The sequence below is a fragment of the Gorilla gorilla genome, chromosome X (assembly GCF_029281585.2).
Source record: "Gorilla gorilla gorilla isolate KB3781 chromosome X, NHGRI_mGorGor1-v2.1_pri, whole genome shotgun sequence".
NCBI lineage: Eukaryota > Metazoa > Chordata > Mammalia > Primates > Hominidae > Gorilla > Gorilla gorilla.
Window position 1 is genome coordinate 166,394,824 of NC_073247.2, and position 27,685 is coordinate 166,422,508.

Here is a 27,685-nt window from a genome sequence, read left to right on the forward strand (position 1 = left end):
TATCATGAGCCAGGCATGCAGAGTGGACCCCAGCCCTGGCTCAGTGACCGGCCTCCACTGTACCACGGGACCCCAGGCTTGGATTTTCTCTCTTTCTAAATATGTGCCCACAATGAGCTCTCCACTAGATACAACAACAACCTTAGGGGTGTTTTTCTACATGGGCACTAGCCAGTAGAGACCTGCAGTGGGGGCAGAGAATGGGGACTCTTCCAGGGCACCAGTGTTTGTTTATCATCTGAACACAAGAGAGGCGTCTTGTGTTAATGCTGTTGTCCAGGAGCTTAAGTGAAATGGGCCACATTTCTTTTTGTGTGGAAACCCAGAGTTACAAGGTCATTGGCATTTCAACACAGCATTTTTATTGCTTTTGAAGGTTTCCCTAGAGCAGACATCATTCTATTGCACAGATGTGTCATTTTGGCATTATAGAAAGTTGCAGTTAAAAACGCTTTCTCCAAAATAAAAAGACAAATGAAATACCCAGCATATACAGTTGAAGGCAAAGGAGGGCAGGCTTTAGAGGGATGGGGTCCATTGCTTTTGCTGTGCATCATCCTTGATTAGCAGTTACATTTTGGTAGTACTTCTTACCCCCAGTTTCTAGAAATCCTTTTCAAATCCAGATCAGTGGGGCCCCATCTATCAGGAAAATCAAATCCCAACCCTTCAGGAGCCTGAGCAAGAAGACTGAACCTTACTGGCTGAATTAGGATAGCTGCAGAGAGCTGGAAGCTGACACAAAACTAGTTGGAGCAGCCCTGTTTGTCTTAAAGCAAGGCGGGTGGAATTCCAAATGCTGGAGAGGGGCATACAGTGGGTTCCCCCATTCTACAAGCTTAGTAAACCCAGGAGACAGGCACCCACTGTGGAGAACTGCACGCTTGGTCAAAGGCTTCTTGTAATTTCTTAAGGGTTTCATCAACACCATTATTGACCAGTGAGAGGTCAAAGTAGTGAGCATACTGGCTGCGGATGGCCTCAGAATCCTTCTGCAGCTGCTGCAGGGCTTCTGTCTGCAAAGAAGAAAGCCACAGATGAAGCAAGCTGCACCACCCCCAGCCCAGAGAGGCCAGTGACAGATTTTAAACAGCAATTGTTAGCGTTGCTCAGCTGTGCATCATACCTGACGAGTCAAACTCAGAAGACATTGTGAAAGAATGTTAATGTAGGGCATGAGGAGGCAATCTCAAAAGACCATGGCAATTCTCAGAGGATCTCAAGCTAACCCTGACTAATCAGAGTCCTCTGGAGGACCAATAGCTATGCAGAGACAGCATGGACTTCACCAGCATCTCCCACTTAATGCCCTTTAAACATGGAAGAGCCATTTCAACAACCACCAGAGCTGCAATCCTAAAACGAAGATAAAGGTGATTTTGTTGTTTTGTTTTGTTTTGAGACAGAGTCTTGCTCTGTGGCCCAGGCTGGAGTGCAGTGGCACAATCTCGGCTCACTGCAACCTCCGCCTCCCAGGTTCAAGCAATTCTCGTGTCTCAGCCTCCCGAGTAGCTGGGATTACAGGCATGCGCCACCACATCTGGCTAATTTTTGTATTTTTAGTAGAGACAGGGTTTTGCCATGTTGGCCAGGCTGGTCTCGAACTTTAGACCTCAGGTGATCCGCCCACCTTGGCCTCTCAAAGTGCTGGGATTACAGGTGTGAGCCACTGCACCCAGTCAGATAAAGGTGATTTCTAATCCCAGATCACACCTGTAATCCCAGCACTTTGGAAGGCCAAGGCAGGATGATTGCTTGAGCACAGGAGTTCAAGACCAGCCTGGCAACACAGTGAGACCCCATTTCCACAAAAAACAAAATTTAAAAATGTGTGTGTATATATATCTTAGGACTCTGTCTTTGACCTAAAACTAAGCAGCCATGAAAGACAAATCATGTAACTACATAAAAGTAAAAATGTCTGCATAGCAAAAAGACATGCCAAATTGGAAAAAAAAAATTGCAGCTGATACTACAAAGGGCTAATTACCCTAATATAGACTTCCTATAAATCAAAGGTCAATAACTCAGCAGAAAAATGAGCTAAAGACATGACCAGATAATTCTCAGAAAAGGCAATACAAATTGCTCTTCATATGAAAAAGTACCTGATCATCTCTTTTAGTAAAAAATAAATATGAGATACTATTTTTCCCTCCAGTAGACTGGCAAAAAAAAAAAATTTTGACAACATGCTACAGGCAAAGAGAAACAAGCAGTCTCACAGGTGGTTGGAGGGACTATAAATCCTAAAGGAGTGCAATTTGGCAGTCCCTGTACAAATTCTAAGTGTGTGTGCTCTTGGACCCAGTGATCCTACTTGGAGTTTTTCCTACAGATATATTTGCACACATATGCTATATGCACAGGGCTATTGATTGCAGTATTCTTTATAATCAGTGTTTGAAAGCAACCCAAATGGTCATCAACAGGTGAATGGTTAAGTAATTACACATGTATGCAGTAGAAGACCAAGCAGCTATAGAGAAAAAGAGTTCCTCACACCCTGATAGGGAAAGGTGTCCATTGTTCAATGAAAAAGCACAGTGCAGCAAAGTGCATGGGTAGGGCTGGGCAGAGGAGCAGGGTAGGCTTTTTGATATATTCCTGGCCTCTCTGTCTTTCCCCACAGCCATACTGCACCCCAGGGCGGGTTCAGTGCCACCTCTGTCCATCACAGCTTCCCCTGCCAGAGCCTGCATCCCACCAGTATCAGGATCTGCTCAACTGTCCATCTCTGCCCCTGGAACTGTGTGCCTCCAGGACAATGACTGGGTCTGGTTTGTTTCGTCCCTGTTACCTAGCATGGGCACTGGCCTAGCTAGTGGCTTAAGAGCTGGAACGAATGTGCATGCCCTTTGGCTTCTTGGCCCTGGAGGAAGAAGCCCAGCTGGAGCTGTGACCTCCAGCCAGCACTCTGGCCAATGACCTGGACTGAGGTCCTAGTATGGGCAGGCCCGGAGAAAGTGAACTACCCATCCCGCACAACCTCTCCTCACCTGAGTGCCCTGGTCAGTAGGTGCAATGAACACAATGAAAGGTGAAAGTTCTGCTGTCCGAACAATTTTCAGGGTCTAGAAAAAAAAAAAAAGAAGGGGGGTGGGGAAGGAAGAAAAGGAAAGTGAAAAAAAAAAAAAAAAACCTACATAGCTGTCATAATGGATTCCTTCTAATAAGCAGCTTTGAGCTTTACCCCAATACAACTTCCCATCGTTCCCAGTACTACTGTTCTTGTTCCAGGCTGACCCCATTAAAAGCGCTGAAGCAATCCTGAGCCTCCAGAAGATTCCCAAGGAGCGCTGTCTTTTTCAGCACTCTCTTCGCCATCCCTTGTGTGGCTGAGCCCATCTGTCCCTGCCCTTCCATGCCTACCCACCTGGGGCTCAATGTCAAGGATGGCAATCTTGTTCTGCTTATGAATCTGGTGCACTGTTTCAAATTTGGTGCCAAACATGTTGCCTTGGTAGCTGCCAAACTCCAAGAACTCATTGGCAGAGATGTTCCTCGTCATCTCCTCCGTTGAGATAAAGTGGTACTCCTTCCCATCTTCCTCACTCTTCCTTGGTGGCCGTGTTGTATCTGTGTACAAGAACCCAAATCCCCGACAAACTCCAGGTCCTCACCCTTTCATGAGGGCTTGGACCATGGTGTCTGTATTGAAACCCTAGCTGCCTTTGGTGCATTGACTTTAATACAGGGGTTCCTCCCGTGGGCTCCTGAAGAGCTGATGCTAGAAAGTGATGCACACCAGGAAATCCCTCCATCTGCCCAGGACACATTTAATTTTCAAGGGGCAAAGCCTAACATAGAAAATTCCTATTATCATTTTCCCTAAATGAAGTTACATCTCTCAAACTACCAAATCTAGGAATATTGAAACTTAGAAATGAAGATAGCGGAAAATATTTTAAAAACAGATCTACAGACTATGGTCAGGATTTCTTGGAAATATATTTAAGGTTTCCTTTTCATGACTTGGAAAGAAGAGTACTTTGGTTTAGTTTCAGCTCATGTTGTTAAAAGTTGGACTATTTTCTATTACTCATATAAATTGTCTAATCAGTAAAATATGCTCCAGATATTGTAGCTGGAAACACAATCCTCCCAACCTCCCCTCTTTCCATCTTCCATTGACTGTCTCCTTTGCCTTCCGGATCACACTTTTCTCTCAACTGGCCCCTTCCCCTCAATCTACAACCACATGTGATTCTCTTGAAGGAGGAGCCTGTACTGGTTATTTCTGCTTCCTCACTCACTCCTGGGGCCATCTGCTTTCTGCTCCTAATGTGACACTGGAATAACTCTATGTCCCTCCAGCAATGAGACAACTCTCAATGATCCATGTGTAAAAAAGCAAAATGAAGAAAGAATAAAAAAATAGTAATATGAGGTTTAGAATCTGGTTTTCTATTTTGCTTAGCAGTACAGTAATTCCTCACTTAATATTATTATCAGTAGGTTCTTAGAAAATGTGACTTTAAGTGAAATCACATGCAGCTGGTCCTTGACTAACATGGTTTAGTTCAACTTCATTTCATTGTATTATTGATGAGTAAAAAAACTGGTTCTTGTTATATGTCATTTCACTTAAAGTCACAGTCTTCGAAGAGCCTATTGACAATATTAAGTGAGGAATGACCGTATTTGTTTCTGGGAACATACACAACTATACCATGCAGTATCACTTCTGGGAATGGAAGAGTTATCAAATTCTCCACCTGATCACTGGCACTACTCTTCTCCATATCTAGGACTGCTGTTGAGGTAGTTTGGGCCTTTCCTAGGCACTGCTTTGACTTAGAAGACATTCCATGAAAATGAGAGGCAGCCTGAACATCAAGAGTGGGATAGTTCTCAAAGAGAATTAGGCAAATTGCAGAGGAACATGAGAAAATGTTTAAAAAGTACAATGACAAAGTTATATGTATAAACTTTAATACTTAGTAATTTTTAAGGCAGTATCAAAATGTTTACTATAGCTTCTGTTATGTAGACAAACAGCACGAATAACAATAAGAAAACAGTTATTCTGTTAGGTGGAGGAATTGTGGGCACAAATTTTTATCTTTCCATATTTTGTTTAGTTTTAATAATCATTTAAAAAAGAATAATTTAAAAAATAATAAAAGAACACTATGGTATTTCAGATGGCGAGTGGTACTGTGATAAAATGAGCTACTGATGCCCCGTCCTTCAGCCTGTCACCTCCCCTCCAAGGTGCCTGAGAGCTACTTACATGGGACAGGGTACACAAACTTCTCCGGATTCTGGCTGAGCAGGGCATTCTTAATGTGGCTGCGACCCACCCCACTGGCTCCTGTGTAGAGAGAGAAGAACAGCTTTTGGAAAGGGGGGAGAGGAGCGAGGATAAGATATGGATTTTCCTCTCTCGGCACTCAAAACTGCCAACAGGTGAACATGAGTTGGGGTTGCATCTGGGCTGGGGTCAGGGCCTTTAAGCTGTCAGAAGATTTGGGGCCACCAAGGGGCTTCAGGTCCTTTTTTTCCATTTCGGGGAGAAGGCTCTTTCTGAGGACTAAGGGTTGGGACTCAGAATGTAACTGTCACTTCTGCAGAGGAGCCAGCTAACATATGAGGTTTTCTGTTTATTTTCTAAAATTTCTTCAAAATTAATGGAACTGAATTTAAGCCAGTGTTTTTACTAGAAATTTTACCAAAATCTTAATGTAGATCCTCTAACCAACTAAAATTTCAACTCTAAAGACAGGAAGGTGAGCAGTCCGCCAGAGGCAAAGCCTACATACCTGGGTTTGAAGCAAGGACTTACTCTGTTTCAGGTCAGAGTCACTGCTTGGGGGAAGGGAGCTTTACAAAGCGTATCACTGCCAGCAGACAGCATGAAACCTAACCAAAAATAATTCATTGCTAAATAGTAGAGAAACTTGTAAGGTTTAGTTTCACTTGTGAGGTGGACCCAGGTGGGGTGCACGTGAGGATTCAGAAAATTCCTTACACCTGCTCTATATGGAGAACCCAAGAGACCTCAGTTCTTTTCTTCCTCACTGCCTTTTTTGGGGGTGGGCACGTGATGCAGGCAGGAAAACAAAGACAGAAATGTGCAAATGAGAAGATACCGATCAGCACCAGGGTCTTCCTCTTGAATGCAGGGAGCCGAACGACTTCCTCGTAGGAAACAACATCCAACTGATCAAAAACTAGAGACAAAGAAAACCAAGCAGTGTTCATTTCCAGAGCTAGGGAGAACAGTGGTCCACACTCTGAAATGGGAAACTGCCTCGCGACATCTCAACAAGCAGGGAGGAAGTGACTAGAGATGAGACGAGGGAGGTTGGTGTGGAGGAAGGACTTTGGACTGTATCTTTAGTGTGGTGAGGGAATTTTGAGCAAGGGAGTTTATCTAACTTTTGGACCCTCTCTTCCTCCTTGCCCTATCTCTCTGAGCCGACTTTTCTTGTCTCCTGTCCTCATCTCTTCTCCATAGTTTCAGTATCAGATGTTCCCTTGGCACTTAGAGCTGAAGAATGCCAATGCTATCTCTGTTCTGCCTGAATGTCCCTTATCTTAGAAGATGGTGGTGCTATTGACCCAGCTGCTCAAGATAGAGACCTGGTGTCATCCTGACTCTCCACCCCCTTACCTGCCTACAACCCAAGACTGCCGTGATCATTCCCTGGCTGGTGGTGTGCACGTGACATCTCAGAAAGAGAAATGCAGATGGAAAGCTGACCGTGCGAATTCTCTGCTCAAAACCCTTCACTAGCTCCACAGTCTATAGTGCAAAATTTAAAACGCTAGGGAGGGTGCACGAAGCTCCCTATGACCTGGCCCTGGCCTCTCCCTCTGGCCTGTGTTCTTGCCTCACTTCCCCTCTCCCACCACATCTACTTCTGTGTGAGGGGTGGGGTGATGAGCAGGTGTGGGCTGACCACTAATCCTCCTTTACATCCACTGGCCTGACTGCAGCAAGCTTGTGAAGATGGATTCAATAAAAAGAAACCAGAAGAAATGACATGCTTTCTGTAGAATGCGCCTTCTGCTGCGCACTGCACCACCTCCCCTTTTCTGCTGGTTACAGAGACTGGGAAACACATGAATGCTGCCAGGAACCTGGGGCAAGAAGGCTCAGAAAGCTTACTCGAGCTGTGCTTGGCCAGATATTTGTCTTTGTACTTCTTCTTCTTCCCAAAGGGACTGCAGCTCGGGGCTTCGCTAGGAGCTGACTGAGCCATACTTGCCACTCGCCTGGTAGGAAAAGACAATCAAGGGGTCAGCTTTCCTCCCCCTCCCCTCATACCCCCCCCAGCCACTCAGTCTCTAATGGCACCCGCTTCACTCTCTGAGTGTCCATTACAGTGGGAGATAATGTGTGCAAAGCACCCCATACACTGTTTGGTGCATCTTGCACTGTGCCCTGCCCTCAGTCAGGGACCTGGCTCCTTGAGTCTGTGTCATCTAGTACCTGTCAGCACATTCTGGACACAACCCACAAACAACTCTCTTTCTTTGGTCTAGACCATAAAGGTCTCAAACCTTTATGACCCTACCTCACTCTAGGAAATACACTGTACATTGCAAGCCATTATTGCACATACATCTATAAACAAAACACATACACACACCCCACATATATATCTAAAACAACTGCTTCACAAAACAATAACTTGTATTACTACATGTAATATATTCTAATATTTCTATTCAGTGTCAACCCCACAATGGTTGTAATCTTTACACTGGGGTAAGTTTGCACAGGCAGAGGGAGGCTCAGTGTTGGATGTCTTATCAGTTGGAACTGTTTTGTGAATTTTTCTGCCATTCCTATGATGTAACCAGGACTAAGTGAGCAATCTGACTCGGGGACAGGAATTATTTCTTCTATGTACCAGGAATGTGCCTAAAGGACACATACTTAAATGCGACTGTTTTCTGCAGGACTCCAAGGAAATCCCAGAAACAGCATGGCTGGTAGAAGCGCACTAGCTTGGGAAACAGGAGACCAGGGAGGGCTCAGTCCCAGCACTGTCACGTGCTTGGTAACTATGGGGAAAACGTTTAAGGAAGCAAGAGGCCCACCTAAGAATGAAGAGCTATTTGGGCTCCCTTGCCTGTAGTTGCCTCTCAGTCCAGCTTATCAATGCATGGTTAACCCTCCCCCACCCATTATGCCAGGAAATCTAGGAGGTCTCCTTGGTTGAGAAACAGAAACTACAAACAAAATGACAGATTTTCTGAAGCTAAGTTATTTGTGGCAGGCACATGGCCCTTCCACCTGCACAAAAATGGCTCACCATTCCTGCAGCTCAGGGGAAGGGATCAATCCTGCTGACTCCTTGGAGGAGCCTTCCACCCGTCCCTGCCACCAATTGCTGTCATCCTTGTTGATAATCTGGATAATGTCCCCAGTAGCAAACTTCAGTCCCGCCTCCTTGCAAGGGATCAGATTGTCCTTTTTGGGATCATAGTCAAACTGCGCTCTCATGAACATCTAAAAAGAAGGCAAAAGGAACTGCAGGCGGCAGCTTCAAAAGAAACACCAGCATCAGAGCATGTCCTGCTGTAGACAAATGGGGTCAGGATGGAATGAACAACAGGGAGGTAAGAATGGTGGGGGAGCACCCAAGAAAGAGAAATTGAAACGCTGAAGTGATTGTGTTTGCGGAGGGGTCAGAATGAATCCCTTTAACAAGAAGGCATGAGAAGCCGGGCGCAGTGGCTCACGCCTGTAATCCCAACACTTTGGGAGGCCAAGGCGGGTGGAACACATGAGGCTAGGAGTTGGAGACCAGCCTGGCTAACATGGTGAAACTCCGTCTCTACTAAAAATACAAAAATTAGCCGGGCGTGGTGGCGTGCACCTGTAGTCCCAGCTACTTGGGAGGCTGAGGCGGGAGAATCGCTTGAACCCGGGAGGCAGAGATTGCAGTGAGCCGAGATTGTGCCACTGCACTCCAGCCTGGGCGACAGAGTGAGACTCTGTCTCAAAAAAAAAAAAAAAAAAAAAAAAAAAAAAAAAGAAGGCATGAGATATCTTTCCACGTCAACGTGTCTGCAGTTACTGCTGGATCTGGGTCGTCTGTCTCAGCTGACGTGGAAAGATATCTCATGCCTTCTTTTTTTTTTTGAGAGTATGTTTTTTTTGAGATGTATGTTTCCTCAAACAACTGTTTTCACAATTGAAAATATGGACACTCATATCTATCAAAGAACTTGAATTTATTATTGAAAATTCTCCTCTCCTGCTCCCAAACACACACACACACACACACACACACACACACACACACCTACCTCATTACTTCATTGACAAATTTTCCAAGCATCATTTGAAGAAAGAAGGCTAATCTCATACGAAAACAGATTATAGAAAATGATGGCACTTCCCAACTCATTATAAGCATGATACCCAAATCTGAAAAGAATCTTATAATTTCTCTCTGCAACAGAGATGTAAAAACCCCCCAAAAAAATCAGCAAGTCAAATTTAGTTATGTATAAAAAGTATAATAAATCACAACCAAACAGGATCTAGTTCAGCAACATAAGAAGGTTTACTACCTGAAGGGTAATACATTCACCACATTAACATAAAAATGGAAAAAGATCATATGATCCCCTCAATAGATGCAGAAAAAGCCTGTGATAACATTCAAAACCCATTCAAGATTAAAATTCTTAGCAAACTTGGAATAGAAGGGCGGTTCTTTACTGTGAGAAAGAATACCTACAAAAACCCTACATCCAACGTCATACTTCTCAGTGAAAGATTAAAAGCTTTCCCCCTCTTTTTTAAAGGACATGGATCTTGGTATGTTACCCAGGTTGGTCTCGAACTCCTGGGCTCAAGCAATCCACCCGCCTTGGCCTCCCAAAGTGCTAGGATTACAGGCGCGTGCCACCACACCTGGCCAGCTTTCCCTTTAAGATGGAAAAATAAACAAAGATGTCTGCTATCATCACTTCCACTGGGATACTGTGAAGATGCCTCTTTTATCCAAACTGATATGTAGGTTTGACACAGGGATAAACAAACAGTCCAAAGGAAAAGAATAAAAAGTTCCAAAATAGACCTGTAAATATTACCATGACAAAACTGACAGTGTACAGTAAATGATACTGGTTCAATTGGTATCCATATGGAAAAACTGGAATCTTGACCTCTTACCTTACAATGTATATAACAATCAATCCCAGATGGGTTGTGGATCCAAATGTGAAAAATCAAACAAGTAAGCATTTAGAAGAAAACATAGGAGAATATCTTGTTGACCTTGTGGTAAGTAAAAACTTTTAAAACAAGACATAAAAAGTGCTAATCAGAAAAAAGTGGTAGATTGGATTTCATTAAAATTAAGAGTTTCTAGTCATTAACAGGAACCATGAAGAAAATAAGCCACAGAAGAAAAGAACATACTTGGGATGCATATGACAAAGGACTCTTATCCAGAATATATGAGGAACTGCTAGAAGTCAGTAAGAAAAGCCTTGAATTGGTATCTTACAAAAGAGGATATCCAAGTGGAAAAAAACATATAAAAAGGAGTTTACCCTCATTAGTCATTAGAGAATTTTTAGAATCACAATGTGATACCACCATCAGGATGGCCAAAGGGTGAAAAAAACCAAACAAATCAGACAACGCTAAGTATTGGTGAGAATATAGAACAACCAGAACTGTCATACTGTGCAGTTGGGGATGTAACATGGTTCAGCTACTTTGGAATACTATTTGGCAATATCACCTAAAGATGAAGACACATATATCCTACAACCTGGCAATTCTACTCTCAAAAGAAAGGCATAGATGTATCCACAAAACACAAAAAATCATATGATTTTTCTCCATTTTTCTGTTAACGTGGTGAATTTATTGCCCTTCAGGCAGTAAATCTTCTCGTATTGCTGAATTAGATCCTGTTGGTGAATGGCAGCCATTCAATGTAAGACCAAAAAAGCTGACAGAATAGATTAAATTGTAGCATGTTCATACAATGAATGAATGAGAATGAAGCAATATAGATGATTCCCATAAACATAATACTGAACGAATAAAATAAGACACCAAAGAATTCATACTGTATAATTCAACGTTAATACATTTCAAAAAGGGGCAAAACTCATCCCTGCTGTTAGAAGTCAGGGTTATGGTGGGCTTTGAGGAAACACACATGGTGAGGGGCGGCGGTCTTAGGCATGGGTGTACTCAGTTTGTGAAAATTCATCCAGTTTTATACTTGTGATTTGTGCCCTTTGTTGAATATATGCCCATATATGCCAAAACTTCAATTTAAAAGTTTACTTAAGAAAATTATACCGTCACACTACAAGTAACCTGCAATAGAAACTTCAGATTTATTCTTTTAAATATCTCCTTCTTCCACATTGACTTGCCATGGCCCTGTCCAATCTATTCCTCTACTGGCTGATGAGCTATGTGTGAACTGGGAACCATTTCTCTTTATATCACCTCCATGTTCTAGCACAGTACTTTGTACATGGTAGACCCTCAATAAATTGTGAATAAGTGCTCAACAGATTCTATCGATCTTTTGTTTCTTTCTTTACTTTGCCACTATCAATCACGGGGCTTTATTATTGCTATTTTAAAAATTATTTGCCAATTTGCTTGGTGAAAACTGGTGTCTCATGCATATTTTAATTTGCATTTCTTTGATGATGGGTAAGATAAAATATTTTTTCATATGTTCAATGCTCATTTGTAGTTTTCCTCCTGTGAGTGATCTCTTCATTCCCTTTACCCATTTTCCTCTTGGAGCTGTATTGATTCCTTACCATCTGTAGAATAAAATTACCCTCTCCCTTCCTACCTGACCACTAGCAGCAAAGGCTCATTCATTCTCTACTACTGTCGTCACTATGTTCTCCATTGAGGAAAGGGGAATGAGCTCCTGTATTTTATACCAGGCAGGGAATAATGGGACCCTGAGCCAAGCAGCTACACACTTGTGAGATACTTAGAACTTAAAGTTAGACTCACATCCCTTATAATCAAATTTCAAAGAATATAAGACAACATGGCCCAACTCCTGCCATCATGACAACAGAGAAAATGGTGCCACCCACCTGTAGTGCAGGAAGACGGCTTTGCTGGTTGGGAATTACTTTTAATGAGATCATTCCTTTGGTTTCTTTCTATTAAAAAAATGGACATAAAATTGTACAGAAAACTAAGTTGAATGATGTGATCATTCATTCAAAGTCCCAGGTTTTTTTCCCCAACAACCATCTTTACATTTTGAGATTTTGTAGGACAATTCCTCCTTTAATACAAAAGTGTCATGTGCCCCATAAATCAGCATAACAATATGAAGACATGCAAAGAGTAACAAAGAAAAGCTAACTAAAGACTTTTCCGAGCTGGGCACGGTGGCTCACGCCTGTTGTAATCCCAGCTCTTTGGGAGGCTGAGGTGGGCGCATCGTCTGAGGTCAGGAGTTCAAGACTAGCCTGGCCAACATGGTGAAACCCCGTCTCTACTAAAAATACAAAAATTAGCCAGCGTGATGGTGGGTACCTGTAATCCCAGCTACTCGGGAGGTTGAGGCAGGAGAATCCCTTGAACCCAGGAGGTGGAGGTTGCAGTGAGCCGAGATCACGCCATTGTACTCCAGCCTGGGTGACAGAGCGAAACTCCATCTCAAAAAAAAAAAAAAAGACTTTTCTTCCCCACTCTTTACCCCAAAAAGTCCTGAAGAAGTTCCTAAAAATGAACTATGGCGCATATATATCCACGCCTTTCCCCATACCAATAAAAGCATTACAAATATTTACATACATTATGCATACATATGTATTGTTTGTTTTTAACAAAAATGGGATTCTACTATATACGTTATAACTTGCTTTACTTCATTTGGCATTACTTCATGGAACACCAGATTGATGCTCCGGGTTATCTGCCCTGCTTTAGAATTTTACTAAATAAAGGCAGAAAATTATCATTTCTTACACAGATTAAAGACTAGCAGTGAAAAGAGCCCCCTCACGAAGGTACAAATACTTTGACAGAGAGATGAGGTCACTGATACCAATGTGGATCAACACTTATGGAGACAATGGAAGGTCTTCATCTAGCATAGAAAATACCCACCATCGCCTTCTGCAGCTGATCCACTGAATGATTTGTCACATTTGTGCCATTGATTTCTAGGATCTCATCCCCCACATGAAGGGAGCCTGCCATGAAATGAAAAATCAATCCACAAAAGAACAAAAGTTCAAACAGGAGCTGTCAATGTAACTCAAGATACCATAGAAGAGAAACCAGGATTTACAGCATGTTATGAAACAGATTGTGTCAAATACTCAGGATTGAAAACATTTGACTTGACAGTTTAAGATGGCCTCATCCTCCTTGGCCTCAGTAGTCCAACAGCACAATAAAACACCTTGTCCTCAAATTCCTGGAACTAGAGTGGCTACTGACTCCAGACTATGACACAGATGTATACACTAAAAAGAATAACAAAGCAAGGCAAAGAACTCAGTACTCCTCTTTCACCAGCAAGCTCCATGTTTCTTTGTTGTTTAGCTCAAACCCCAAAATGCTACCAAGTGGTACTGCTGTCCTTTCCAAGTCTAATGCAATGGGTGGCATGTGGCAATTGCTCAAATATTAACTTACTAGAAAAATATTGGTATAAATAGGTGTGAAAGAAGGCTCAGATAGGGAGATGGTGGCACTGGGCAATTCACATAGAGATCTTATCATGTACTGATTCTACAGAGCCAGTTATTAAGCCACAAAAAGTCTCTTGGCACACTCACAAAAATGCTACCAGTTTGGAGGATTATAAGCTTCATGGCCCACACCACTGACCAGGGAGTAAATTATTAATCCCTGAATCAAACCCCACCCAGAGCTCCCACAGAGTACCTTGTCTATGGATCATGCCACCATGAAGAATTCTGGCCACCGTACAGGACTGTTTTTCATTCAGCTTCAGAGTGATTCCCTGAAATAAAGGCAATGGCACGATAAGCTTTATTTTAAGCTCTTTCTGAGGTTATTTTAGAAAGAACTTATGGTAATTTCTCAGGAAAATATTTTCCATTTATACCCAGGATAGTCCTCAACTAGAACAGGCATGAAGCCTGCTTTGAGGCGGAATTTGAGATAAGAATGAAAAGACAATTTTGGGGTTGGCCAATTCCCTAACTCCATGAGCAGCCTCTTGCATTGACTCTTCTGGCCCAGTGACTCATGGGGCAGAGAGTAACTGGTGGGCGACAATATGACGAGGGATTACCATGGGCTCTTCTGTGACCTTCTCAAACTGTATGAGTCGCACTTTCCGCACCTCCTGTCCCTTGACCTGGGCAGGGCTACCTGGGGCAGGAGACCCGTTGGTGTACATGTCCTCGGTCACAGTATTCAATGGATGCGATACAGCCTGTCAAGTCAAAACAACAAAGCAACGTATGAAATCAGGAGCAAGGCCCACAGCCAGTCCACAATCTGCAATTCTAACATTCAAGAGGCTCTGAAAACTTATTTCATAAGTTTGGCCTCATTCTTATTTGAATTGACATGAAGCTGTTTGTAAGCTTTATTTCTCCAACTTAATAGACATGTTAGCCAAGTGTGGTGGTGTGCACCTGTAGTCCCAGCTACAGTCCCAGGGCAACAGAGCGAGACCCTGTCTCTAAAAATAAATAAAATAGACATGTTTATCTAGGTTGCTGCAGAAATATTAATGTGCCTTGATTTACATGGTGCTCTCCTGGATCCTGCTTGGGGTATTACATAATATATAACAAAATTAGAAAGATTCTGAATCCTGCGGCACCTCAGGCTCCAAGGGTTTCTGGCATGTTCTCTTCTCCTTTGCATTTCCTTGAACAACCTGATGCTCTCGGTCACACAGCAATAAAGGTAATTCAGGTTAGCATCAGTTTCTCATGAATCACCCCTTAGGCTACAAAGAACTTCTACCTGTAGAATTAGGCACTTAGGACTGGGCCCCGAACCACGGTGATAACAATAATACATTGCCATTGTGACTTCTTCCCCTGATCTCAAAGACAGCAAAGCTAAATGAGTTACTCTACCAGGCAGCAAGACCTCTTTATTATAAATCTAAAGTAATTTAAGGCACTGTGGTAAGAAGAAAGACAAACGACCAATGTAATGGAACAGAGACTGCAAAAACAGAGCCACACATTTATAGTCAGGTGACACTGCAGTGCAGCGGGGAAAAATGGTCTGCACGATAAATGTCATAAAAGGTCCCAAGTATAAAATGAAAACTAAAAAGACAAACACTTTAAAAGTAAGAAGTCTATTCATCAAAAAACTCCACTGAGATAAGCATAGATTTAGTAGACAAGACACAGGGAGCAATCATCATACAAGCAAACAATTGACTTCATCAAACTCAAACATCTTACATAAGAAACTAGACAGGTATGACACAGCCTGAGAATAAAAATTTGCAATATTTACATCTGACAAAGGATTTGTATCCAGAACATATAAAGAACTCTTACAATTTAATAACAGGATGAAAAGAACCATAAACAAATCCTGAACTTGAGCCAATGATATGCATGCTGAAGCTTTCAGGGGTAAAGTGCTCTGATATCTGAAACTTATTTTGAAATACCAGGAAAAAAAAGGTGGATAGATGGGCAGTTTTTGGATAGAAATGTGATAAAGCAAACATAGCAACATGTTAATTGTAGAATCTAGGAGGTGTGGCTATATGGGTGTTATTATAAAATTCTTTCATCTTTTTGGCACCATTCCAAGAGCAGCCAGTAGTCTTTAAAAAATATCATAAAATTTAATTTTTGAACCATTTGAGAGTAATCTGAAGATTCATTCTCCTTTACCCATAGATGTCTCTATATGTTAGGAACGAGCATTTTCAAAACTGAAAATTTAACATTGACACAATATTGTCATCTGCCAACCCTTTCAAGAATGTCCTTTATAGCTATATATTTCTTCCCCAGTCCAGAATCCAACCTAGGACTTTTTGGTCCCAGAATCCAATCTAAGACCAGAATCCAATCATGCAATTCACATTTCCTTACTCTTCCTTAATTTGGAAAATTTCCTCAGCCTTTCTTCTTCTTCTTTCATGACCTTGACATTCTTGAAGAGTACACACCTGTTATTTTGTAGATGTCTCTCAGTTTGGGGTTATCATCTGATGTTTTTTCAAGATTAGACTGGGATTTTGCATTTTTGGCAGGAATTCCAGGAAAGTAGTGGTGTGCCCTTTCCAGAACAACACTATTCTTAAAAGCCCAAACCTGAAAATAGCCCAAAAGTCCATCAACAGTAGAATGGATAAACTGAGGCATATCCAAGTGGATACCCTACATCAATGGGAATGAATGGCTACTGCTACACCACGACATGGTAGTCTCATGTGGATCAGTCTCACAGGTGATCACTCTCTTCTCCTTAAAATGCTCCTTCTCAGTTTGCTTTGCTGGTCTTTCCTCATCTTACTGATCTGTTAATGTTGAAGAAGCCCAGGGCCTGGGGTAAGAGCAATCACAATGGGGAAAAACTATGGAAACCTCTGAAAATGCTCCCTGCCCACCCCAGATAAAATATTAAATCAAAAATAATATAGCCACCTGGAGGAGGAGGAGGAGGAATAGGCCTGAAGTGGGCTTATGGAAGGGTCTGCTGAAAATAGGGGATAGCTGCATTCCAGTCACACCCAGAGGTGACCCTCAAAGACAGTAGGGAGGGAAGATCTTCCCAGTAGGCAGAACTGTGAGGAGTGTGCCATTCACTGTGTGGGGAAGGAGAAGGGTCCCTAGATGGGAATAGATGTATTCCTGAGCAGTGTCCACTGGCCTGCCCAAGGCCTAGAAAAGGACTAGAAGATGAGAGACAAGGAAGTCTGGAGTAGAGGCTTACATCATTTCTAAGGGACTCTGATTTCTAAGTAGAAACTTTGATGAGATGGTGAGGTTTGGGCCAGGTGCAGTGGCTCACACCTGTAATCCCAGCACTTTGGGAGGCCAAGGTGGGGAGATCGCTTAAGCCCAGAAGTTTGAGACCAGCCTGGGCAACATGGTGAAACTCCTGCCTCTGTAAGAAATTTTAAAATTAGCTGAGTGTGGTGGTGCAAGCCTGTGGTCCCAGCTACTCAGGAGGCTGAGGCAGGAGGATTGCTTGAGCTCAGGAGTTGGAGGCAGCAGTGAGCCATGATCACACCACTACACTCCAACCTGGGCAACAGAGGAAGACCCTGTCTCAGAAAAACAAACAAACAAACAAACAAACAAACAAACAAAAAACATGGTGAGGTTTGAAGTAGTATTCGCTATCAGGTGACCTCAAATGAGGGAAGTACTGAGAAAGAGAAACTGCCTTGTCTAGCAACTAGAAACTGCCTTCCCTAGCAACTAGAACTTCAAAAAACTCACATGACACCAAGTCATATGGCATTGCTGTTATAACAAAATTGTCTAAGATAGGCTTATATTTAAAAAATTGACTTATGATACCCGGGATACACCATGTAGGTATGAAAAGGAGGTTCTGAGGGTGATCTTGAAGATTTATTGTTAAGCAAAAAATAATAATAATGTGATGAAGGGTATACTAGCTTCATCATAAACAGTGAAAGAATGATTATATTCATATTTGCTTAAAAATCCATAAACTGGCCAGGTGCAGTGGCTCACACCTGTAATCCCAGCACTTTGGGAGGCTGAGGTGGGAGGATCACTTGAGGTCAGGGGTTCGAGACCTGCCTAGGCAACATAGTAAAACCTCGTCTCTACAAAAAATAAAAAAATTAGCCGGGCATGGTGGCGTGCACCTGTAATCCTAGCTACTCGGGAAGCTGAGGCAGAAGGGTTGCTTGAGCCCAGGAGGTCAAGGCTGCAGTGAGTTGTGATTACGCCACTGCACTCTAGCCTGGGTGACAGAGTGAGACCCTGTCTCAAAAAATAAAATAAATGAAAATACATAAACTATGTTTGGAAGGAGACATAAGAAACAGTGGTTGCTTCTAGGGAGAGGAACTGGGTGGCTATAAGATGGGGTAAAAAGGAAATTGTTTTCACTGTGTATCAAGTTATACCTTTTAAATTATGTATTATGTGCTTGTGTTACTTTAATAAAAGAAATTAGTAAAAGAATTTTCCAAAGTGATTGGGACTCAGGTTCAAGTACTTGTGTGGATCTTGTCCTGCCTCAACCTTGACCCTGTTTAAGTAAGAGTAAACGGGAGGAGGGAAATAGAAACCCACAAAAAGTCATCGGGGTTGAAGGATTTCTTTCTCTTTTTTTTTTTTCCTTTTCTTTTCTTTTCTTTTTTTGAGAAAGAGTCTCACTCTGTCACCCAGGCTAGAGTGCAGTGGCGTGATCTCGGCTCACTGCAACCTCCGCCTCCTGGGTTCAAGCGATTCTCCTGCCTCAGCCTCCCAAGTAGCTGCGATTACAGGCAAGCGCCACCACACCTGGCTAATTTTTGTATTTTTAGTAGAGACGGGGCTTCACCATGTTGGCCAGACTGGTCTCGAACTCCTGACCGCAAGTGATCCACCTGCCTCGGCCTCCCAAATCCGCTGGGATTACAGGCATGAGCCACCATGCCCGGCCAGGATTTCAATAGCTTTCTAGAAGACAGAAAGCAGATGGAGGAATGACCAAGGAGAGTTGAGACATCTAGAGCCTAGAATGTGCATACAGGAGGCACCAGCCAAAGAGGCTGGGAAGATTAGTTTAGTTGAGCATCTTGCCATCCCAAACAAGATCAGGGATATGTAAGTGAGAAGTGGGATGTTGGATCAGCAACCAGTTATAATAATATAAAAACCACTTATTGATTTTTACTTTTTAGAACTCACTTAGAAACAAATCATGAAACAAATAACAGACTGTAAATATCAGCACCATGACAATATTAAGGTACACATGTCCATGATAGGAAGTTGGCAGGTAAAAAGGGGAGAAAAATCGAAAGGAAGAGGCCTGTAATCTTGTTTTGTTACAAAGTGGGGAGTCAAGAAGTAGGATCTGCATTGGTTGGACAATAAATGAAGGAATGAATGCATTATTTAAAGTTCCAAGCCAGGTGTGGTGGCATGTGCCTGTAGTCCTAGCTACTCGTGAGGCTGAGGCAGGAGGATCATTTGAGCCCAGGAGGTCAAGGCTGCAGTGAGCTATGATAGCACCACTGTACTCTAGCCTGGGCAACAGAGCGAGACTCTATCTCTGGAAAAAGAAAAGAAAAAATCTCCAAAGCAGAAGTTGCAAACTGTTTTATTTCGACCACATGTCTCTGTTTTGTTTAGTAAAAATCAGGGGACTCCAACTTCTTTTTAAAGTATCAGAAGATCTGGCATCGCTCTCCAGGTGGCCCCAGCTCTCACATTCCCTACTGATGCCTCAGCCAGAAGCCAGTGTTGGCTACCGATCACCCTATACCTGGGGTGTTATTTTTCTCATACACAAGTGCTTTCACTCACTTGGTCCATGTAGGTTACACTAAAAGCACGTATACATGATGGAAAGGTACAGACCCATGAAAAGCTAAAATAATTTTGAAAAACAAGACAGTAGGAAGACTCAGTCTGCACAGTTTCAAAACTTACTGTAGTATAGTCTCAGTAAAGACTATGTGGTATAGACATGCAGATCAATGGAACAGGATAGGGAACCCAGAAACAGACCCACAGAGATAATGCCCAGTTGATTTTTAACAAAGATGCAAAAGCAACTTAATGGTGCTGCAGAAATTGGAAACTCATCACCAAAAAGGGAAATGCTGACCTGAACCTTACCTTCTAAAATGGATATGGACTTACATGTAAAGTGCAAAACTAGAAAATATTTTTGAAAAAAATAGAAGAAACTTGTCAGGATCTAGAGCTAGGCAAAAAGTTCCTATACATGACATCAAAAGCAGGATCCATAAAAGGAAAAATTGGTAAATTGGACCTCATCAAAATGAAAAACTCTTGTTCTGTGAAAGCCCACATGAAGACTGTGAAAATACAAGCTACAGACTGGGAGAAACATTTACAAACCACATATCCAATACAAGACTGGTATATAGAATATAAAAAGAGAGTGCTCAATACTCAGCTGTAAAAACGAACAATCTAATTAGAAAATGGGCAAAAAACATGAACAGATATTTCACCAAAGAGGATATATAAAGATGGCAAATGAGGATATAAAAAGATGTTCAACATCATTAGCCAACAGGGAGAAATGCAAATTAAAACAACAATGATATATCAGTACACATCTATCAGAATAGCTGAAATAAAAAAATAGTGACAATACTCACAACTGGTGAAGCTGAGGGAAAATTGGGCATCTCATACATTGCTGGTGAGAATGTAAGTGATATGGCTTCCATAGAAAATAGTTGAACACTTTATTAAAAAACCAAACACACAACTACCATAAAACCCAGGGATGGCACTCCTGGATATTCACCTAGAGAAATGGAAATTTATGTTCACTCAAAAGCCTGTACATGAATGCTCATAACAGCTTTATTTATAACAGCCAAAATCTATAAAGAACCAAAATACAGGTGAACAGTTAAACTGTGGTACATCCATACCATGGAACACTTCTCAGCAATTAAAACAAAAAACACTATTGATACTAAAACAACTTGGGATCCAGCTCAAAGGCATTATCCTGACTGAAAGAAAGCTAATCTATTTCAAAACTTCACATACTATATGATTCCACTTATATAACATTCCTAAAATGACAAAATCATAGAGACATTGAACAGAGTAGTGGCTGCAAGGGGTTGCGGGGATGGGGTAGGGAGGAAGACAAGTGTGACTATAAAGCGACAGCAGGAGAGAGGTCTTTGTGGGGATGGAACAGTTCTGTATCTTCATTGTGGTGGTGGCTAGAGGAATTTTATTTTATTTTATTTTATTTTATTTATTTTATTTTTTTGAGACAGACTTTCACTCTTATTGCCCAGGCTGGAGTGCAATGGCACGATCTCGGCTCACCACAACTTCCGCCTCCTGGATTCAAGCGATTCTCCTGCCTCAGCCTCCCAAGTAGCTGAGATTACAGGCATGCACCACCACGCCCGGCTAATTTTGTATTTTTTGTAGAGATGGGGTTTCTCCGCATTGGTCAGGCTGGTCTTGAACTCCCAACCTCAGGTGATCCGCCCGCCTCGGCCTCCCAAAGTGCTGGGATTACAGGTGTGAGCCACCATGCCTAGCTATGTCATATTCTTCTTATCCAGCTTTATTACAGTGATTGCTTTTTACATGTCAGCCTTTAAATTAAAGACTCAGCAAAGCTTACTAGAGGCAGAACCATTCCAGCTGGAAAAGTTCAAGAGTTGCCATCCCAAAGGTTGGTCTTTCAGATGTGCTTATCCATCAAGACGTTCCTCTTTGCGATGACTAAGAGTCACTGTCATGCTTACCCAGAAGCTGCAAATGATGACTAAGAAAAACGGAAACTTCCAACGTGGTAACTAAAGTACACACTTGCAACAGTAAGTTTTCCAAAAGCAAAGCACAATTTTCTCCACCGTGAACTTGTCCCTGAGCCACCCTGTCTTCATGAGACTCTCAGAAAGGGAGGGTCAGCTCTCTGTGACCTCATCTTACAGAACTCCTTCAACTAGTCCCCATGTCTCCTCATTACTGACATATCATAGGAGAAAAGATATGCAGACATATACTGTCAGTGACATGAGTAATGCTGAACAAATAATAAAGGTCAAAGGTACTAGATTCTATTTCTCAGAGTTCACTTCACAACCTCCACATCATCCTCTCAAAGCAGCCACCATCATCTGTAGTGGGTATAGGAGGCCACAGAGCTATGGCAGGCCTGCCCCTGACCAGTGACAAGGCAGGGCGGAAGTGGCTCTGTTAAGGATGACTGCTGGGATTCGGGAGGAGCCAGGGAATAAACACTCACCCAGGACTCCATGTCTGGCCTTTGTTCTGCAGCCTCTGGCCTTTAATCAGACAAAGTGCTGGAGTGGCAATGCCTGCCGCTCTGAAAGCCCCTTCAGAGGAAACATCTGCAGCAGGGTTCAAAGGGCAGAGGCAGTTGCTCAAAGGAAGTTGGAATTTAAAAAGAGATGAAAAACAAACTTGGCGGGGGGCGGGCGGTGGCGGGGGTGAATAGAGCAGGGGCAACTGAAGTTGGCTTTCTAATCCAAACAATTAGATTAAGTGACAGTGAACATAGGAAAGAACAAATATTTGCTCAGCCTACTGTTAGGCTCTTTGCCAACTGCTCCCACGTGGAGACTTAGAAAGCCAAGTCCAAGAAGGCGAGATGATGCCAGACAGCTGCCCAGCAAGCCCTGGCCCCAGGTGCTCGCAAATTCCCTCTCTTTGCATGGGCAGTATCCTATTCCACTTTGGGAAAAAACAAGAGAAACTGAGAAAGCCAAGGGTATTCTGAAGTATTAGAAAGAGATTAGCACTGTTTAACCACAAATGACAGGAACTAGGGAGAGAGGAAGGCCTAAGAGCCAGGATGTTCTGGCAGGTACTGCCTTAAAATCATACATTAACCAGGTGCTTTGCTTCTCAGGTACTAAATCCATCTGGGAACACATACATCAACCTAAAGGCCAAGTCTCTAGAGATCCCTTCCCAACGAGCTTTATCTACCCCATGCTCTCAGTACACATGCAAAGGCTTTTGCTTCCACTGGGGAAAAAAAACAACAGGAAACTCAAGTAGCACCGTTCCACACAGCAGAAACACAGGGCTGCAGATACCTGGCACTGAGTCCCCACACTGCCATTAAACCAGTGCCGGAGCTGTGTGCAAATAACAACACTCGTTAAATCAAATGCTCATCCCCATTCTGTGGTCAATATTTGAAGACATGAAATGGTTCAGAAACCTGTCTGAGCTTAAAGGATGAGTAAGCCTTAGACTCCAGAAGTTAAACTATAAGCATGGACTTTGGAGTTTGTGCAGGTACATGGAGAGAATGCAGGTGCTGTGTCCCTCACACAAAGGCTGCCTCTGCACCGCGCAGAATATTCAGAGATGATGACAGGTGCTAAGAAGGAAAATAAAGCAGAAAAGGCCTCGCAAGGAAGATAACTTTTGAGGGAAAACCTATTATGTGTTTTGTTCATGTATATTTCTTCATATGAAAGAAAAAAAGAAAAGCAAGACTATGTTACGAAAGTTCCTCTTCCCCTCCTCTGGCGTCACTTCCCCTACCCCAGCCAATTTTGGAAATATGGCTATTTAGTCTTGCCTTTCTACACTCCACACCCAGAGTTCTTTTTTAGCAACACTGAAAGGTTAGAGACAACTCACTGCTTAGGAGAAAAATCTCTGCATCAACTAATTTTGTCTCCCCTCTTGACACTGTCTCAGGACATTATTGATTGTCACAACTTAGCGGCGAGGTATTACTTTTTACAACAGAATTATCAGACCCAAAATGTTAACAGTGCCCAGGTTGGCAAACTCCAATTTAAGGGAATTGATCTAAACCTGAAATATCTGTTCCTGGTATTCTATTATACTTCAGTGTCTTGTGTAGGGAGAACAAATGAGTTAGAAAAGAATAGAACGTTCATGATGAAACTCAAATCTACTTAGCCACAATAAAAGCAGATTCTTATCTGCAAGGTATCCTAAGCCCTTCTAGTTTTGAAAAAAAAGTCATGAAAGGCCCAGGGCGCTGGAACATACCTGTAATCCCAGCACTTTGGGAGGCCGAGGCAGGCGGATCACCTGAGATCAGGAGTTCGAGACCAGCCCGGCCAACACGGCGAAAACCTGTCTCTATCAAAAATACAAAAATTAGCCAGGCGTGTTGGCAGGCGCCTGTAATCCCAGCTAGCTGGGAGACTGAGGCAGGAGAATCGCTTGAACCTAGGAGGCAGAGGTTGCAGTGAGCCAAGACCACACCACTACACTCCAGCCTGCGCGACAGAGCAAAACTCTGTCTCAAAAAAAAAAAGAACACAAAAAAGTAATGAAGTTCCTGGAAGTGAAGGACAGGAAAGGCAGACTGGCTGAGACCACACCACATACTGGGGAAATTGGGCAGAGGACTAAATAATTTGAAAATTACACTTTACTTTCTAGTATCAGTTCTGTGAAAAGAAAAGCCTTGAACAGAACCATTTCCTTTGCAAAGGAAACAGCAAGATCCAAGTCTGCAGCGAAAGTTCTTTCTCAGGTGAAATTATAACTACTCAGAAGCAGAGTCAGTGATCATGCACACCATAGACTCAACCTCCTGCCATCGCAGAAGGTGCCACACTCAGCATGCACCTTGGTGTCCGTGCACAGGCTGTTCCCTCTGCCCAGGTACCACCTGCCAGTTACAGCCTAGGTACTGCGAAATGCAAGAGCCCACTGTGCTGGGTGCCCCTCCTTGCTCCACAGCGCTCCACAGCTGCTTCTATCACATCACCACCACACTACTGTATTTGTTTCCATGTCTGCGTCCTTCCTTATTTGCCTCTTAGTTCCAGCAGCAGACCTGGAGTAGGCAACAAACAACACTGCGTCACACTCAGTGACCACCAGCGGGGAGTAATGCTGCATGTGATGGCCTAAGAACCAAGAAACAGGTTTTCTTGGTGGAAATTTGCCTGGAGCCTGACTTATCTGTTAGGTGATTTTTTTTGATGTGGGATAGGCCCAAGAGAATTTTCAGGGATTCTCAACCAATTGCTTCAGGTCCTGGGGAAAGTGTTGCTTCAAACAGGCCCGAAGAGAAAAGCAGTATTGGGAATTTTACAACTACTTTTATGTGCATTAATGGATACTGCTGTGAAGAACAAGGCCAGAGAGAGCTAATAAAATTAGTTTCTCCATTAACCTGCCTAGACCACATTGAAAAGAAAAAAAAATTAGTTTATCCAAGGAAGGAGATATACTTAAATAGGGGAGATAGGCTACATTCAAACCTATTGCAAAATTATCTTTAGACAATATTTTTTCAGTATTAAATGTGGATTATAATTGGAAGTGAAACTTTATGTTTTGAATCGGTAGCCTTTTTCCATAAAGTGACACCTTTAAATGAAACTTTCAGCAAAATAATTTTATAATTTCTATTGAAGCCAACAACTTCCTCACAGGTTTTCCTGCTTCAAATCTTGCCATTATAGGAAAACTTTCTGACTGCTACTACTGGGCAGGCAGCTCCTAGGGAGATACTGGGTCATTACCCTGGATGTCCCAGTGTGGCTCAAGGTCCTTGTCAAGCATTATCTCATGTAAATGTTGCCACAACCTTCCAAACTTGCCAGTTTCATAAAGGAGAGAAACCTAAGGCACAGAGAGCTTTAGCAGCTTGCCCAAAACCACACAGCAAGTGAAAGGCAGAGCTTGCTGCTGCAGCAAAGACTGGTAAGAGCCCCAAAGGGAAGGTGAACCTAAAGAAATAAGAATCCGCAGGTTTGTGGAGTCAAGCCACACTTCATCGTGTGAAGATTCTCCCTCAGATGCTCACTTTGGCACAGCTGGATACTATTTCATTCAGGGATTCAGTAAGTTTTCTTATTTGATCTTCTTCAAATCCTTTAGTAAAAACCAAACAAATTAGCTAACTGGTAGACTATCTCCAATATTACAGTATAAACTCACAGCCCCACAAAATGTGCTGTTTACTCAGAGGGTGTGCCCACAACATAACACTGGTGGTGACAGGGCCTCTTTTCAAAAAGGCACAGTCTTTCAAGCATGCCCATAAGGGAACACATAGGTTTACATAAGAACCCCAACACAAAATACATCATACTGTAGGATTCTATTTATATAAAATTCCAGAAAAGGCAAATCTATAGTGACAGATCAGTGGTTGCCATGTTCCAGGTGGTGGAAGGTGACTGACTGCCAAGGGTCACAGGGGAACTTCCTGGAACCTTGAAAATGTTTATTCTTTGTCATGATTGTGGTTGTCGTTACATGACTATATACGTCTGTCAAATGTCATCAAACTACACAATTAAATTTCATGAATTCTACTGTATGCTAAGTGTACCTCAATAAGACTTCCAGAAATAAATAGATTTTTTAAAAATAGTTGAGGCTCAGCCAAGTGAGTACTGGTTGTGGGGAAGAAAAAAATCACAAGTCCAAGTTTATGGGGAATCAGGTAACAGAACTTGTAATTTTGTCTCATCATCTGTATAACAATAGCATCTTTCATGCCTGTATTATTTCTGTACTCATTTAAACTCAGGCTGTTGCAATCCTGATTTGAAATGACAGGCAGGTGTGAATGCCTCACTCGAGTGGAATATAAAGGGTAAGGCAATGCGGTGCAGCAGACACAAAATCTAGCGTCAGTTCTGATGCCCATTACTTGTTTCCTTGAGTTAATGCCACCTAGCCCAAAGAGTCTACAGCTCTACTGCTTGCCTTATGTTGCAGGGACCTTCAGTTTTTTCATCTGTGAAATCGGAGGGTTACTGTAAATCCCAAATGTCCATCTCTTCAGTCATTTATTAATTTAGCAAACATTTCTGAGGACCCACTTATTGGGCACTTAAAGAAGTGAGTATGACCTTGCCGTCTAGGAAGGAGGTTCATGCTGTGACTTCTGAGCTTCTGCCTGGCTCTCTGGTTCTCTCTGGACATTTTCCCCTTGGGACCTGGCCAGCATGCTGTGAGGAAGACCAAGCCACAGGGAGAGGCTGCTGGTTGATTTTCTGGCTCATGGCTCATGGCTCCAAATGAGTAAGTGAGCCGTGTCCCCACCTGACAGACCCTGAGTGACGACCACCTTGCTGGGCCCAACCAAAACGAAATATGAGAGACAAGAAAATGCTCAGTGTTGTAAACCAGCGAGTTTGGGAGAGATTTGCCAGTAACAGATAAGCACAACCTACCCTTAGGGCATCTTTGAGGACAGAGGTTAATAGCTATTTACCAGCCATCCATCCCTGGAATCTGGATTCCTTGTTCCACCCGCAAATATACACTGGCCACCCTCTTTGCACCATAGCACAAGGGGACCTGCCTAAATGAAGAGGAACAGTGAGTGAGCTCTTTAGAACCAGAAGCTGGCTTTTACAATCATTTCTGCTGACCCAAACACAAGCACTTCAACAACAACCAGGCAGACCTACTCCTTGACGTGCTCCTTAAAGACTTTCTGTTACTCTGACTTCCGTCCACGAGGAAGTTTTCCTTGACCTTAATAAGCGCACTGTCCAGGCCGCTGCCTCTCCTGATGTCCAACTAGAAGGACTGCTGGGGGCAAGGATCCACTGCACCAGCAGCCCGGTACGAACCCGGCCGCGCGCTGGCCTTGTCCTCACCCCGCCGGCTATCGCGGTCTCCGACCTATGGCCCGGACCCGCAAGGACAGGCCCCCCGGGGACAGGGCCCGGGACAGGGAAAGTCCCGAGATGAATGGCCGAGCCCCGGCCCAGCACCCTTGGGACTAGCGGGGCCCGCTCACCTCTGGCCGACTACGCTTCTGCAGCAAGTGCTCCAGGTAGAGGTCGGAGAGCGCCGTGTGCATGCTGCCCCCACTCTCGCCCTCGCTCGCCTTGAGGGTCATCTCGCAGAAGCTGGAACACTGGAACGCAAGACAGGGCAGCGCTGGCAATGAGAGGGCCCGGGGCCTGCGGGGCTGCGGAGACGGCGGGAGACGCGGTGCGGCTGGGCCAGTCACCGCCCCGCAGGCGGTGCGCCGGGAGGGCGCGGACGGAGCTCCGCCTACGGTCCGCCCACTCCCGCCCTCGCTCCGCCCATG

The 27,685-nt window shown here is 43.3% G+C and overlaps 1 protein-coding gene across 1 annotated transcript; it reads right to left on the bottom strand.

Moving 5' to 3' along the window:
• Positions 1 to 339: 339 nt before the first annotated feature.
• MPP1 (MAGUK p55 scaffold protein 1) lies at positions 340 to 27,685 on the bottom strand. The gene is made up of 12 exons (XM_019019377.2): positions 27,389 to 27,685; positions 14,250 to 14,393; positions 13,877 to 13,955; positions 13,091 to 13,176; positions 12,064 to 12,132; positions 8,271 to 8,467; positions 7,118 to 7,224; positions 6,096 to 6,176; positions 5,237 to 5,317; positions 3,377 to 3,579; positions 3,000 to 3,074; positions 340 to 1,016 (listed from the first exon to the last, which is right to left on the bottom strand). The coding sequence occupies exons 1-12, from the start codon at positions 27,488 to 27,490 to the stop codon at positions 840 to 842; spliced, it is 1,401 nt and encodes a 466-aa protein (XP_018874922.1). The 5' UTR covers positions 27,491 to 27,685; the 3' UTR covers positions 340 to 839.

Excerpts from the sequence above, each read along its gene's own strand:
- MPP1 (XM_019019377.2), bottom strand. The coding sequence starts at position 27,490 with ATGACCCTCAAGGCGAGCGAGGGCGAGAGTGGGGGCAGCATGCACACG. Across the intron at positions 13,956-14,249 it reads AGGTCACAGAAGAGCCCATG|GGAATCACTCTGAAGCTGAA; the intron begins GTAATCCCTCGT and ends CCTTTATTTCAG. Across the intron at positions 7,225-8,270 it reads TCCCCTGAGCTGCAGGAATG|GCGAGTGGCAAGTATGGCTC; the intron begins GTGAGCCATTTT and ends TTTTCCTACCAG.